The 16,074-nt window shown below is 38.9% G+C and overlaps 1 protein-coding gene across 2 annotated transcripts in view; it reads right to left on the bottom strand.

The window, feature by feature from the left end:
* The window catches only part of thoc2 (THO complex 2), a 31,262-nt gene extending 15,272 nt beyond the window's left edge, over nt 1–15,990 (bottom strand). For both annotated transcript variants that reach the window (XM_041802232.1, XM_041802233.1), the window contains exons 1-20: nt 15,863–15,990; nt 14,132–14,187; nt 10,792–10,883; nt 10,246–10,297; nt 10,034–10,104; nt 9,677–9,798; nt 9,430–9,563; nt 8,971–9,131; nt 8,663–8,755; nt 7,464–7,619; nt 7,126–7,298; nt 6,753–6,948; nt 6,632–6,670; nt 6,401–6,531; nt 3,705–3,806; nt 2,579–2,663; nt 680–773; nt 471–551; nt 257–353; nt 12–129 (exon numbers count right to left, since the gene is read on the bottom strand). In XM_041802232.1, coding sequence (XP_041658166.1) covers nt 12–129; nt 257–353; nt 471–551; nt 680–773; nt 2,579–2,663; nt 3,705–3,806; nt 6,401–6,531; nt 6,632–6,670; nt 6,753–6,948; nt 7,126–7,298; nt 7,464–7,619; nt 8,663–8,755; nt 8,971–9,131; nt 9,430–9,563; nt 9,677–9,798; nt 10,034–10,104; nt 10,246–10,297; nt 10,792–10,883; nt 14,132–14,187; nt 15,863–15,927 — 2,118 coding nt within the window. In that variant the 5' untranslated portion in view covers nt 15,928–15,990. The remainder of the gene's footprint in view (nt 1–11; nt 130–256; nt 354–470; nt 552–679; nt 774–2,578; nt 2,664–3,704; nt 3,807–6,400; nt 6,532–6,631; nt 6,671–6,752; nt 6,949–7,125; nt 7,299–7,463; nt 7,620–8,662; nt 8,756–8,970; nt 9,132–9,429; nt 9,564–9,676; nt 9,799–10,033; nt 10,105–10,245; nt 10,298–10,791; nt 10,884–14,131; nt 14,188–15,862) is intronic.
* Between the last annotated feature and the right edge of the window lie 84 nt (nt 15,991–16,074).

Below are 16,074 nucleotides of genomic sequence, written 5' to 3'. Positions count from 1 at the left end.
CGTCTATATACCTCAGCTTTGAGTTGCTCCCCTCCAGTCATGGCCTCTAGCTGCTCTGATGTCATCTCATCAGTGATCTCAATGCCAGCCATTTTCTGCACTACCTCTTTCAGGATTAACAGGTCAAAACTACAGGAAGAGCAGAAATTTTTAGAGCATCTTACATTTCCTAACACAACAAAGAATCATAAGGAGCAGGAAAAGGTCAGACATGTAGTGAAAAAAGAGAAAACCTTGTGCTCTTGCATCAACTCACCTCTTCCCTGCCTTTAGCTGATTGGTGACATACTGAAGGAGGCCGGCCAGCTCAATCGGGTATTTTCTGAACACAGCGCCACACAGGCTTGCCAAACCTTCCCAGAGCAGAGGAACAGGTGCATGTTAGATACTCATTAAAACATCAAACATTTTTGCCCCTTTTGCATGCAAATGGCTGATTTGTCCATCCAGTCAACTTTAGTGTGACTTACTCTGAAGCCATGAGGAAATGGTGGTGTCGTCATGCTTCATCTTCTCCTTCTCAGGGTTGGCCAGAGCTTCAATGATGCAATCTGAAGACACCGTTAAGCAAAATGACAGAAAAACAGGAGAAAGACCTCTTACACTTTCATCAACTGCCTCTACTGTCACACACGTCTGTTGCAAGTGCAATATATTACGACCAAAAAGTGTAGGATACAGGCCAGGACATCATAGTTGAGGGATGTGAGGTATTTTAAAGAATCCACCACTGGAACGATGAGGTTGTCGTACCACTGGATCTGAGACAGCATCTGACAATGAAAACGCAGAGGAGATGAAACATCAACTTTAAAGAATAGGCATTATACCTAATCTAATAGTACTGCACTAAGAAGGTGTTTGATCTAACGTGTGTTAGATCAGAAGCACTGGTGTTAGCACTTTGCAAACAATTACCTCATTCTGGAACTGAAGTGTGTCAAGCTATTACTAGGTTTTGATGCTGAATTTATTCGTGCTATGTTTACACCCGTTTCACTTTTTCCACCCATTACTGCAATTTTTTTGCCACTTTTAAGCAATTTTTGCTGCTTTTCGCCCATTCATGCCATTTGACTAATTTTGCCACTTTATAGCCATTTTTGACACTTTCTTTCCAATTTTTTTTTCAAGTTTTGACTATTTGTTTGCCACTTTTTGTAATTTCTTTGCAATATCTTTCTGCCATTTTTTGCCTATTACAGTTGCTTTTAGCCCTTTATTCCCATTTTGTCTGCCTCTTCTTTGCAACTTTTCATCCATTTCTGCTTTTTGCCACTTTTTTGTCTGTTTGCACACGTTATTTTTTCCCCAAAAAGTTGTCTCAGTTTCTTCTACTTTATTTTCTGATAACCTGACATTTCTGCATATCATGGCTTACATATGAAGTCTGACATTACTCTCAGTTGTTTAGTTCAGTGTGCTCATTCACATTGTTAACATCATCAATAAAAAGGTAATTCTGTTTCAAGGAAAGGGGTTTACATTTTGAAAAATGGTATTTTGTACTACAGCATAAATCAATTAAATTATTGGTTTGTTACTTTGATAAGAGTGGTTACAATTCAGGTTAAAAATGACATATCGATATCAAAGCTTAACTTTTCAAAAGACCATGATTTTGCTGACCTCCGAGGGCCCCTCATTTTCCCCGGGCTACAGAAAGCTCTGCCCTTTATCCCCCCTTATGGGCGGCCTTGCCACCAAGTGACAAAATTCCTTTACTTAAGTCATTCTTGACAAATTTATGCATCCAGGACAGTGAAATCATCTATAAACGGGAGATATAAAAGTACTGATTTAGTGGTTGAAATAGATGTGTAAAAACAGCCCATGTGTTATAAATGCCTTTTAAGGAGTGCAAAACAACAGCATTACAGTCGTTTCATGTTTTAGTGTAAAGTGCAAAGCTTTTTAAAGGATAGATGATGTTTTTGAAGTCTTGCTGTATGCTGTTCTTGTAATAGTAAGCATATTTACCACTGGAGATACCAGTCAGTCTAGCCCTTTATTGAGAGCCAATCAAAGGACCAGCACAGAGGTCAGGCCACGCATTGCTACAGATGATCCCATGGATATTAAAGATTTAAAAGTTTTGGGGGGGTTTTCAGTACTCACTTCTTGGTTTTATATCATATTCTTCATGTACATAAAAGCAAGTCAATAAAATGGCTCTAACTTGTGTATTAATTGCCTGTTAGACTCTTTATCACTGATCTTCTGCCTTATTGTGTATTTGTGTCATACATGGAGTACAGTAGAGTCAAATTTCTTATTTATTGTCTAATATAGCTGATAATGGCTCCAAGTGAAAAAATGGCCATTTCAACTTTGTACGTTTTCCCAGGACAGATTTACTTTGATTTATCAATTTACTGTTTGAAGGCAGAGATTTAGCTATGAGTTCATGTGACTACAAGGATCAGAAAAAAATGCTTTTGCTGTGAAGAATGAGACAGTTGCTACATTCTTCAAGAGGTTTCAAGAGAGAATGTGGTATTAACTTCTTTGGTTTCTTGTTGACAACATTTGAAATGACACAAAAGTGAAGTAAAAAACTTTATCTAAACACACTTACATAATCAAAGAGGATGGTGGGATTGCTGTGGCTCAGCTTGCCAATCTGCCTTCCAGATTGTTTCACATTCTCTTTGGTCAACCGCCTGGAGATGGAGGAAAAAACATGGGACAAGAAACAGCAGATTAAAAACGACAAGGCGATGAAAAGAGCGCTGTAAGCAGCGACTGTCACTTCTGTAAGCTCCCCAGCTACTGCAAAATGCTTTCATGGTTGTCAGCTTAAGATAAAAGTAACAAACTGATTTCTTTCAACAGCAGAACAGTGTCAGAGTAATTACTTGACCAGCACAAAATACAAAAAAAATCACATTTTGAATTCTAATGCAGTGCGTGCTAAATTTCTATTTTAGCTTTAAATGACCAGTAAAAACACAGCATGATCAGTTTTCTGCATGTTTTAAATATCAATCAAATCTATCCTACTGGTGGATTTTTTTTTAATCAAATTAACTTAAAAGATTTCCACCTCATCTATGTCAAGTCTCAAAAGAGGCCATTGGCTTTGTCTGTTTACTGTACACAAAAATCAAAAGTATAATTTACAGCCAAACAGACATCTTATGAGAGTTTTTTTTTAATCAAAGTAACTGGGGGAGGAATCCCTCAGCGAAAAAATCTTGGTGCCTCTTTCGAGGATAATAAAATAATGGAAAAGCTGTTGTTGTGATGGAAGCTAAGCAAGTTCAAAACCAGATTTATGTCAAAATAGTTTGGGATCTGAAGCACCCCACTCTCTGAAATGACTTGATAAGGTTGAGTGTGACATTAGAAAAACAAAAGGCAATATATTCTCAAAACAAAAGGCTGCAAGACTAAAAGACTGCTAGAAGGAGAAAAAATATTTCAGTATAAAACTGTCATACTGCACAGACTTGACTTGAATGACTGTGAGGACCCCCCCATCCTTTAGCTGTATCTTTTCCAAGTAAAACAAAGGCCTGCAGAACAGAGGGGGAATGTATTTGATGGTTCAAATAATGGCTACACAGTCAAGAAAACACACCAGAAAGCACACAGCCTATAAAGACGCACCTGTTTTTTGTTTGGATTAGACAAACCGAAAAGTCAATCACAGACACATGACTGCACAGTAATGGTAGAGTCAATCCTATAAGGTCACTTACTTCATAATGTATTTGGCCCGTTCCACAGTTTGAGCTTTGACTTTGACCAACAGTGGATGGCTGGAATACGTCTCATTCTTCCACTGTCCGTATAACCGATACCTGAGGAAGAACAGATAGACACAAGTTAAAGCTATCCTAGCATCACTGTAAGGTTGTGTATCTGGCAATACAATACATATCGCAATACAGAGGTGCTTATTTTTGTGAAATATTGCGATACTATGATCAAGGCGATACATTGCTCATAGTATCGCATTTTATGTGCAATCTGAAGAGGATTTTCCATATTTGCTGTGATGAATCAAATTGCTTGCAAGACTTTTGTAAGAAAAGGGATAAAAAGAAATCAATACAGAGTAAAGCTACTCCAATCTTTCATTGATGTTATATCAGTTTGTATACCATTACTAAACGGCAAGGTGTTTATGAAGGGAGACCGTGAGAGACAAGCTGGTCCTCATGTCCAGCTTTAAGGACTGGTGGACTATGTTGTGGGGAGGGCATGACGTGACAGGCCACAGTGTTTTTATCATTCTTAAAGACCCTAATATGGCGCAGGCCCTTAAAAAAAGTATGGACTGTGTAATCATGGTTGCATGAGTAGAGACCAGCGGTAGCTTCAGCAGGTATCCACTCTTTTCATGTTAGGTGTTAGCTGTAAATGTTGCTATGTCTTGCTCATAGACTGTAGAAAAAATTTGACTAAGCCTGTGTGACGTCAGCCGTTTGATTTCAATAGGCAGACACAAACAGCTTTTGAAGCCAATCCACCGCGGCTTCCATGTTGAAATCACTGTTTGAACCGAACTTTGGATCAACTTAATAGCCTGCCTACTAAGCACGGCTTCCTGTCAGCTAGCTAGCTAGCATTCTGGTTGACAGAAAGGTAGCCTGTCAAGCTATCTGTCAATCACATAAGACACGCCATTCAGTGCGCAGTGAGTTTTTTTCCTCCATATACTCGAAACAATTGCGGTCCAAAAAAGTTCACCCCTGTACAGTGTGAGGACATTCGCTAATCAGACATGTTTGTTTTTTTTAACAAGGCTGTAAACCAGTTTATTTCTAGTGTAAAAAAAAACAAAAACAAAAAAACGCTTTTTAACATGTGTTGTGTGTTCCAGTGTTACTGCAGCCAGCCTCAAGTGGATACCAGAGGTTGCTGCTTGGTCTTGCTGTGAGCTTGCAGATTTGTTGTGTTGTCAGAGTATTTCACTCTGGCATGGCATATCTTTCAAACGACTTGACTCTTGTCTAAGTTTTTACTGTCTTCAATGTTTTGGGAGCCCAAATAAGTCCTCATATCCATTGTGAATGCAGCAGAAGCCGCTGCATAGCGACCAGAAGGCTGATTAAACATATGTTAACTGCCATTTGTACTCCTAGATGCTGTATTTTAAACTCTTCAACCTAAATACAAGCTCTTGTCCAGTTGAGTGTGGCTTCCTACTTTTTACAATCCTTTGAGCAGCCAAATAAGAAACCCTCTGCTTTTTCTGAGGTTGTGGTCAGGTTCACCATTCGTGTTTTCTGGCAGATGTATTCCTCACACTTTTTTGGGGGAAAAATCTTTTGTTTTGTCCTTAAACTCTGCATGATTTGTTATAATCAGATGCTTTACGTTGGCGGGCTTCATGGCGTCACATGAAGACACACAACACATTTTGGCCTTCCATCACTGTTCTCAATAAAACCAAACTCGAGATAGCTGTCATCATATTTTCTCTGTTTAGCTGGTTTGGGTCTAGCATCACTTGATAAAGTGGATGCTTTTAAATATTTATCCATTGTTGCTAGCTGGACCTGCACAACAAATGCCTCCTGAGCAACGTAGGAACAGTGGTGTCTGTTTTACTTTATTGGAAGGATGGGTGGAATTGCTCTGTAGCGGAAAAGCATGTGAGCGCTTGGCGTATGTTTGGATCATTCATGTTTTAGGAGGTTTACATGTATTTTTATTAAATGTAATTCCCCTAGGGGTAATGGGTGTTTCATAAAACATTAATGCCCTTTCATTCTTTTAACTTTTATGTATTGATTGTAGTCCAGACATAAAGTTAATTTTAAAAATGCATCTAAAACAGGTTGACTACCCTAGTTTTAATGGCTAAGCAAGTCTTGAAAATCAGATCAAAGTGATTCTGTGAGTCATACATGGAAGCAGCAATACAAAGAAAAACTTAAAACTTCAGCTCAAAAAGCTCCTAAATGTGTAATGCAACGACAAAGCAGCTCACAAATGAACTTGTCCATTTTCAGTTCATATAAAATCTTCTCTTGATGATGTCGACATGGTGTGGTTAACAAGACAGTGAAATATTCTTCAGAGTGCTGCTGTGCTCAGTCACTAAATAAGCTGCACCATTAGCTGTGACAAACTGACACAGATGACTAAAGAAAAACAAAACCTTTGGGAGTGTGGACTGTCAGAGCTCATCAGCGTTGTGTAGAAATATTCAAACAAAAGAGACTAAAAATAAAACTTGGGAGCAGGGGAGATGGTGTGCGAAAATAACAAAAAAATCAGACATGGCTTGATGAACCGAGTTTTTCCTTGCGTGTCTGCTACTCTTTCCCAGTCATTTAGTAAACAGCATCCTGGAGCACTGCCTGAGGGTTTACTATCCAACAACTCAATTAAACAGTGCCACATGCAGTGAGTGTGACTCTGTGTTTGTGAGTGTGTTTCTCACCTGTGCTGGTAGGGAAAGAGTTTGAAGAGACCCCACAGCTCCTCAGACATGCACGCATTACACTCCATCAGAGAGAGGGAGGGGAGTAGCACCTGGTCTGCAATGCTCAGGAAACAACTCAATAGTGTGTCCTGCAATAAAAACACAATCAACATGGATCAGGCCCTCAAAGTCACTTTCATGTGAAACAACAGTGATCTCTTTCTACTAAGTAATGACTTATACACCAACCATTTTGTCTTTGAAGTCAGCTCTGCCATCACTTTGGTACTGAGAAGAAAAGATGACAAATATGAATAACAAAGAGATGCAGACTGTAGTGTAGTGCATAGACTAGTTTATAGTTTTCTACCTCTTTCATGAAGCCCTTCCCAAGACGCACAACCTTTGCAAACAGGATGGGGTCGTGAGAGAGATGAGGGCCTAGGTAGCCGAGCATGCTGAACGTATCCCTGCGTAGGTCCTCAAAACTCTCAGCAGGCCGAGGAGCCCGCTTGTTCCTCAGTGGGTGCATCACACATCCTCGTGCCCCTTTTGGGAGGCCCACTCTGAAATGGAAAGACAAGTGAGTTTTGTTACTCTCTCCTTTTAACTTGTTTGCATGAAATGTTGGCACAGAGCAGTGTCAAAGTAACGTGTCCAACCTGTGGAATAAGATCTACTTAAGCATGTTATGGTCTGACTGCATGTTCTAAGCAGTGAGTAAAACATTAAAAAATCAGCACCTTCTGTAAAGAGGCTCCACAGTCAGGTGTACAAGTTGGCACAGAGCCAGGGCGATGGCCTTGTGAGAAGCTGCATAGAAGGAAGGCATCTGGTCCATAATACTCTGGGCGTGGTGCCAGTCTCCGATTCTAAGCAGCGCCTCCAACAGACCAAGCTTCTGGTTATCAGGAGGCTGGGAACAGAAAAGAAAAACAATTGAGTATTTGTGCAAGTATTAAACAGGAGTTCAGACTAGACTAGACTAAATATGATGGTTATAAAGTGATATCTATCGCTCTCATTCCCCTGCCTCTCTACGTCCAACAACACTGGTCTATTTTAACAAATATTTTGATACCTTTTCATTCTTTTCCTCTTCTTTTTCCTTCTCCTTGTCTTTGTCATCATTTTTCTCTGATGGCAACACAACCATGACCAATTTGCGGGCAATCTGCTTGGCCTCGGCGATATCTCGTTTGTGTTCCTCTATGATGGCGGCATCTAGTGGCATGAGCTGGAAACAACACATGCAACAAAAAGGAAAGTCAGTCTCTGGTCAAATTGGATCACAGAGGCTCACATGTTTTGTAAATAAGTCATTATTGTAACATAACTAGTTCTGTCAAGTGATTAAAAAAAAAAAAAATCTAATTGATTACAGGCTTTATAATTAATTAATCGCATAAATGGAAACTATTGAGTAATTGGTTATACAATTAAATTTATGCATATATGATCATTTGTAGCCAATATTCTACTCTGGTCGAGACATTATTGACAAATTATTGTGTCAGATCTGTTACTTTATTGACATTCTCCTTATCCTCCATACAGACACCCACTGGCTGTAGGCCTTCTGCTCTCAGTCTGATTGTCTCTCTGACACTCTTTTTGTCTCCCTGTCTCTTCACTGGTGTTTTATTAGTCTCTAAAGTTAAATTGGACAAGTTTTCATTGCAGTGAGCGTATAGGAAGCTCTGTTAGTGACATCACGAAAGTGCGTGCTTTTGAGCAGCATCTGAGCTTTTCACAGAGTTTCAAAGCAACGGCAAAGGAGTAAACTTGTAAACAGGGACATCTGCACATCAGTAGATGAATTCAGCATTTTTTGATGTAGTAATTGAGCACATCTCTGCATGCAGGTGACTGTGCTTGTCTCTGTGTGTCATAGGCAGGAGGAGGAGAGATAGAGCCTATAGGATGTCTTATTAATCAATCCTGGATGGTTCGTATCTATCAGAGGTATAAAATAAGAATCAAAAGACCACGACATGTACGGCTTGTTTTTTCATCCAGTTTACACTGCTACGGAGAAAATTATGTAGAAATGGTGACGTGATGTCAGTGCGATTAATTCGCTTATACAAATTAACTAATTTACTGGAAGTTACGCATTATTTCGAGAGCACTATTTATAACTGTAAATTAATTTTCAAAAACCTCTTCCTCTGGAATTCAAAACATATATTCCCAAATTCTGAGTGTTATTTTTATGAAATCCTGATCTCTTAAATTAAGTGTGAAAAGTTAGAGGCCTGAAAGTTTTTGTTTCCTTACATGTACGTAGAGATCCTCCAACTCGATCAGGTTATGATGAAGAAGAGCAGCAGCTATGTGGTAAAGTGACTTGGGAGTTTCCTCATTGGGCTCCTAAAGAGAGAGAGACACAAAAAAATCACTTTAAACAAGCATTCATTAAAATATTCATAAATAAAATGAACGCTACTATATTTGTATCTTGAATAAACTTCATGCAATTTTGTGTTTTACTTACTATAAGTCTTTCAGACTTCTATGCTCATGGGATAGTTCTTATCAACATACTAGTACATGTAGCGATCATTACTCATTCTGGATTTTCTCACCTGATAGAATTTGAACTTGAAGCCCAAGATGTGGCAAAGAGTGAGTGGCTCACACATGTATGATTTAATGAGTGATAAGAAGAACTCATCCTGGTCAGATCGGCTCTCATACACCTCCAGGATTATGTCCAAAACACGATTAGGGTCCAAGTTAAAACATCCTGAAGGCAAAAGAAAGAGAAGGATTAGGCCACCAGTAGGGAAAAACCGTTTGCCGAGTAAAGAGTGTATGTGTCATACAAGGACTGTAGTTAAGGTAAAGGGTATGAGGAGGAATCAACTGGAACTGTGAAGAGTAATTTCAAATTGTTTTTAGGTAGATTATAAAGATATAAACAGAGTATGTGATTATGCTGGGTAAGAGCCAGGTGTAATGGTCTTGAAATATCATCAAATCCATTATCGTGCATCCTTAATTTGCAACACTGCAACAAACGACAGAAGAAACTTGTTTGTTACCTATGAGGGACTTGATGCTCTCCAGGACTACATGGCTGGTGATGTTGCCTGAGAGGTCTTGGCCGAGCTCAGTGATTAGTTTGGCATAGCCCTCATTCTCCTCCCTCAGCAAGTTAAACTTCTGTTGCTTATAACTAAAAAAAGATACAGAAATGTTTTTTTTTATATTAGGAAGAGTCTACAACACTAAAAAAGACCTTTAATGCATGTATGCTAGCATCGCTGCCATACTATGTCATGTCCTTACAAAAGTTTAGTCTTGATTTTTACGATCTTCTGATTAAACTGATGAGCCTGTTTTATGAGTCCAAGAGACTCAAGGGTTTCTGGATCGAGTCTCTCCTTCAGGATACCCTCTGGAACAAAAAACTGCAAAAGAAACACAAACAGAACATGTTATTTTGAATATATTCATGAAATAATCTCACTGTGCTTTAACAGTCATTATTAATTGATGTTAACATGATAAATATAAATATATAAACAGGGAATCCTAATTTGATGGCACAAAAACCCCTCCAGAAGCCTTGGCAGTCTATTTAATTCTGAAAACTTTTCAGGATTATTTCATGAATACTTTGATCTCCATGAGGAATAGTCTTACCAAACATGCTCCCACCAGCTGTGTGTAATGGTCACGTTTGTTTTTTTCTTCCAGCGCACCAGTCTCTAAATCTGTAAAAACCATCATGTTAAAAAAAATATATAGGCATATTTTAAAATCCCCCCCCCCCCCCCCAAAAAAAAATAATAATAATTTTAGAGGAATGTTTGAATGACTTTAAATCTATAATAATATATACTAGCCCAATTTACCTAGTATACTGAACACATCTGCTAAAATTGATGGCATGTCATCTCTGAGTTCCTGAAAGAGGAAAAAAGAAAATATATTAGGCACAAAAGTTCAGGTTCAAAGTACTGCTGACATACTTATGTGGCCCAATGACACTTGAATTTTGCTGAAGTACCAGACCAAAACTATACCTTGACCAAGTTAAAGTAGTTAAACAGATTTCTTAACTGAAGTAAATTAATTTTTTTAAATAAAAATGCTGTACAGCTTTTCTGTCTTACATTGGTCAGCACAGGTGAACAACCTAATATCCTGTGTATGCAAAAAGCCACATTAGCTTCACTAACATAACTGAGCCCTGGAGGTCACAAAGACAACAATTTCAGTCATACATTTTAATTAAGATAATATTGTACCCCACAAAACAAATGTTTCTTCAGTTCCTGTACTGACAAAGAGCAAACTGTAAAAAAAATAATCTTATAGGAGGAAAATGAAAAGTGCAGACACTGCTGAGTGTTAAAAAACCACTTTATCAATGTTTGAAATTTGAAGAGCACTATTACCATCATGTCTCCAAGGACGCTGGCAACTAGATCCAACTTCAGGTTCCCATGTACGACCTGCCAGCAGAGCTCATATAAGGCGGCCTGTATATCTGGAGAAAAGCAGACAAAACATGGTTCATATTTCAATAAAATGACAGATCGGAGAGGATTTTCTTAAATTATATTGTATACATGAAAACATTCAATCAATGAATACATAAGGTCATTGTATTTTACTTCCTGATAAAAAATGTTTTTTTCTGAAATAGAGTTATTGAATCCTACGTCCATAAGGACCTGCTTCCAAATCTTTCAAACCCCAAAATCAAATAATCTGAGCTCCTTGACACTATTGAGTCTCATGGGTCCTGTAACATGACGTCATATATCTCAGATAAAGACATGTCTTTTAAACTAAATCCCTTAAGATTAAAGCCCTTTTTAAAATCAAATTCATAAAAGATTGTCCAAAAAGCTTAGGTTACTGAATATATTGAAATGCCAGCATTAACTAGTTAGCACATCTACATTGCCCATCAAATTAAACCAAAATGCAGCTTCATCAGTTGCCTACAGCAACAATGCAAGCCTTGAATTCAAAAGGATAAGTCTGCATGAGCTTTGCAAATCTAGACTCGGGTATTTTAATTGATTTCTTTCACAAATAAAACCTAAACTGCCTTGAGGCTGTCTACCTTTGTCTGAAATGCAAGGGTGATCAGCTGTGATTATCAAGAAAAGGAGCCATTCAAAACAGTTCACTTGCTTTTACAACTGAGTCATGGGACATGCAGCAAACAACGACGCTGATGCTGAAGTGAACAGCTACACTGAGAACTGTCATATTCAGCAAAAAGTATCTTTTTTGCCCTAAAGAACTATTTGAAAACATAGTCACTAATATTTGTGTGTGCATTTCTTACAACATCATTAGGGAGATTTTTTAACCCCCCCCCCAGGCTGGCCACACACTTGAGGATATAAAAAATATGGGGGAAATGCTGGCTCTAGACAAAGTTGTGTTTATATTTGTGAGCAGTGAAAGTACATAGCATCCAGTTGGTGATGCCACCCAGTTTGCTCACTCTCATTGGTTGCTGTTGGTATTCCGATGTAGGACGTCCAACCTTGTACCTTAAAGGTAACATATTTGACCCTTTTAAGACAAGTTAATATTGGTCTCAGAGGTCCCCAAAACATGCCTGTGAAGTTTGTTGCTGAAAAAACACTCCAGTTTTTGGATTTTTGCATGTTAAAAAAACCCCTCTGTTTCAAGCCTGCTCAGAACAAGCTGTTTCTGTGTCTATGATTTTAAATGCTAATAAGCGGTCTGGCTCCGCCCCTCTCAGGAAATGGATGTGGCTTAAAGGATGTGGCTTTCCCGATCCTCCTCTCAGCTAGCAGCCGAGAGGAGAATCATGCAGGGAGGGCCAACTAAACCTGGGGCAGGTGCTAACCTCCCACATGACATCATGAGAGGAAAATCTGAGAACAACTTGTTACAGCACACATTTTCTGAAAGATGGAGAAAGAGAAGTGGGGAGAGAATGGATTTTTCCTGATTCTTAGGGGGGACAAGCCAGGGGCACGTATTTTTGTAAGAAAAGCCTGAAAAAAGTGTATCTTGCATAATTTGTGACCTTTAAATACCCAACATGTTTGATATTTCATGTTGAATTGCTGGGGAGGCTCCAACATGACTGGGAGCAGAAAAATAATTAGATTTATTCCGATTCCTATACCAGTATTTGAAATATGTCCGATAGCGTGGTTAGTCTGTAAAACGGTTAATACTGTTATTCAAATTAGCTGACGTGGGATTTACTAGTCAGTTAAAATAATTACTGATTATTTTTTATGAACATGGGCTTGAAATCCTGGTCTATAATGCTCTTTTAAACTGTAATGACCCATGCGCCAGTAGAGGCCACTGTAGCTTCAGTCAATGGCCACTGCCTTCCTCTCTGGCACTTCACCAGATGTAAACATGAAATGCTCAGCGGTGGCTTAGCGGTTAGCGTGTAGTAGGAAGACCACGGTACGACAGTTTTCACAACGGTGGCTGGTTGACAGTTTTTCTCAAAATCTGATCGTTAAAATGCCTTCTAGACCGGTGCTGTCAACCACAAGACGTGACACAGTTTGTCAAAAGTTAAATAACTAATGAACCATAAATCGTTGCCTCTTACTTGTTTATCTTCTTGAAACTAGCCGTTGTGCCGTCCCACTGACACTATTGATGCCTTTGAATCCCTTGCGGCAGCATTTTCAGCAAGCCTGGAACTCGTGTGTGTTTTGGGGACTTAAATGATTAAATCGACACCAGTAAACCCGAAATTAAACGTCTTTTCATCAATTTTAATCAACTTACAACCATTTATTACCACCAGCTCGAATGCTAACTGCCATAATGTTTACCCTTTGTGAGGGTCTGTCGGCCAATGGCAGACTGTCCCATATTTACGTCATGCTGCCTGGATAGAGTATAATGGAAAGAGAGATAAGGAGAGCCTGTGATGCAGCCCTCTGTATTATTGTTATTTCAATATTTAGGACTAAAACTTAATAATCAGCAAAAAAACAGCTATAGGGTCACAAAGACGCTGTACATTACGATTCTATTTGATGAGCCATGTTCTGAGTCAATTACAGGTCTAAAATAATTTGCTAGTCTGCACAGTCAGTCCAGAAAGTTCACACTGGTATCGGATCAGTACTCAATATCAGCTGATATCCAACACCTTGTTAGCAGAATTGTATCAGGAAGGAAAAAATGTCCCTAAAAATAATCATGAGTACACCGCGAACTTGGGGAATATTTGGAAAAATAATAATTTGCGATAATCCTTGACTCGGGACACCCCCTTCAATTTCCGGGGGGTGTTAAGGAAAAGGTGAGCGTAAAAACGTGTAGTGTTTGGCCAGCTTAATTCAGGTGACATATTATCCAAGCACAAGTGAAATCTAGAGTGACATGATGTCATAAGTTTCAGTGTTTCACTGGTTACTACCATCTTGGAAACTGCATTACAACATAATTCTTTAAAAGTGGAAAAACACAAGAAAAACTGGAAAGGCACATTGAATACAGGGTTGTTGTCTTTTTACTCTCTCCGCTGATCTATGTTTCATTGTTCTAACAACCTCCTGTGGGTTTATGTCACTTCAGCATTCCTATATGTGGTGGAAATGCATATGCCCGAAGGGCAGTTTCTCTCTGTTTTGTAAAATATCTTGCTTAGGTGACTGATTCTAAGTACCACATTTCTAGATACTACTGTACATTTCTGTTTGTGTCAGGAAAACTAAAATACAGCAACATAACATAAAAAGAGAACTGAAGCCATTTGAAACTTACCTCTAATCTCACTTCCATGATCTGTTCTTTCTGTGAGCTCTTTGCAGAGTTGTACACTACAAGTAAAGACAAAAAAGTCTTGTCAGTTGGTAAATAAAACAAGTTAATCAAAAGACAAAAAAAATTCAAACGTGTTATCTACAGTCACTGTAACAGAAATTAATGTAGCTTTGCCTTCTTCCACATCAGTTTTCTCATTTGAAATTAATACCATGAAAAATGCATTTAGCTGGCTAGCTCTCCCTCTGATCACTTTGCTTACATAGACAACTACCAAGTAAGGGCAGTGGTGCTAAGTACCCAAGTAGCAACTACAGTACAAGTCAATCAGGTTGGCAATCTTAAACTTATAGTAGGTTGTAAGGGCCCTGAGGTCAAACACAGTGATGGTGATAGCCCCTATCCCTCCACTACAGGTCTGTCACTGCTCCGGATGGCATCCCTGAAATGACTGGTCTATACATGCTGGTATAAACATCAGCATAGTATGTATGTATTTATATTTAAACCCTTTATAGCAAGCATCAGTCTTTCGATATGAACATTCTCCATGTAATCGAGTACTTCCACAGTGCATCTTTATACAGGCCTTACTTAAAATGTGCAAGGCCCACAACTACTAATATCCACTCGCACTGTGGATGAGCCTATTGTCTCCCCATCCATAGATGACAGTTGTCCTAAAACAAATCATTAATATCTTATTAAATGTATTAATGTTTGCCCTAAAAAATAATAAAGCGTGAACCCTGTGTAGTGCCAGGTAACGTTGCTGATTATCAGGTATTTGGGTTTGCCTCAAGTGCTGTCCAACCCCCGATGAGTGGGTAAGACATGAAAATATTAAACCGATGATGGTCTCTTTTAAAATAGCACAGAGCAAAAGATTTAATCATAATACGGCTGTAACAACTATGCATTAGCCATGTTCACTAGCTAACACTGAAGTTAGCTCAGAGGTGAGCCGTTTTTAAAAGTTCGAACTACATTCCTCTTATCAAAAATGCTCCGCATTTAAGTCTATGCACAGTTTATATCTGTATTAACTGTAAATCAAATTTCTTGACCATTAAAAGTTTAACAGGGAAGTCGCCCTAACGGATATCGTAGCCAAGGTTTGGGCTAACTGTAGCGTTATGTCAGTATTCGTTGTTTCCCTCCATCTGAGTACTCTTAGTTAACAAACGTCACATAGCGTTAACTATGGTGTTTTATCATCGGCTGCTTATCAGATACGTTTTGGCATGTAAAATCAGCTAAATATCAAGACGTTGGCACCAAGTCCCATTTGATTTGGAAGCCAGTACGATATCAAAGCCTTCGGAGAGTAAAGCTACACGGATGCTAACTAGCTTAGCTCTGAGACCGTGTTTACATTTAAAGAGTGGTTTGCTGGGAGCGAACGTTGGCCAAGTTGCTAGCATTTAAGCACGGATAGCTGTTGGTGTAACACTAAAATGATATCTCCTCTACACGTTAGTCACAATATTTCCGATGTTTACTGTCGAAAATTAATAAGACGGATTGCTTTTTCCATCTTTAGCTCAACGTTAGCAGGCCACTTAAAACCATTTCTAGCTTGCTAATGTAGCCGCTAGTATTAGCCTAGCAAGCATACACTTGAAAGAATAGCCTTAAATAGCCACGCTTGTAACGTATATTTTATCACTTTTGTAATTTCTATCTACAGCTATAATGTATGATACTGTGTTTAAGTTCACATCCACTTACAATTCGTGTTTTCCTGATTTTTCCCAGTTTTTGATCCATTCACCAGGGATGATAAGTGTCGCCATCTTCCATACACACAGCCCGGATGTCTAATTCATCATGGCACACACAGGGTCAAATGTGGTGGTTAGCTGATGCTAGCTCACTGCTGCATGGTGAGGCTGTCTCCGAGGGCTTTGTTAACACGGAACTTCGTGTTCTAGGGGTGCTAC

This window comes from Cheilinus undulatus, linkage group 12, assembly GCF_018320785.1.
Source record: "Cheilinus undulatus linkage group 12, ASM1832078v1, whole genome shotgun sequence".
NCBI lineage: Eukaryota > Metazoa > Chordata > Actinopteri > Labriformes > Labridae > Cheilinus > Cheilinus undulatus.
Note: the sequence above shows the minus strand (reverse complement) of the source record. Positions and strands in the feature narration are given on the sequence as shown.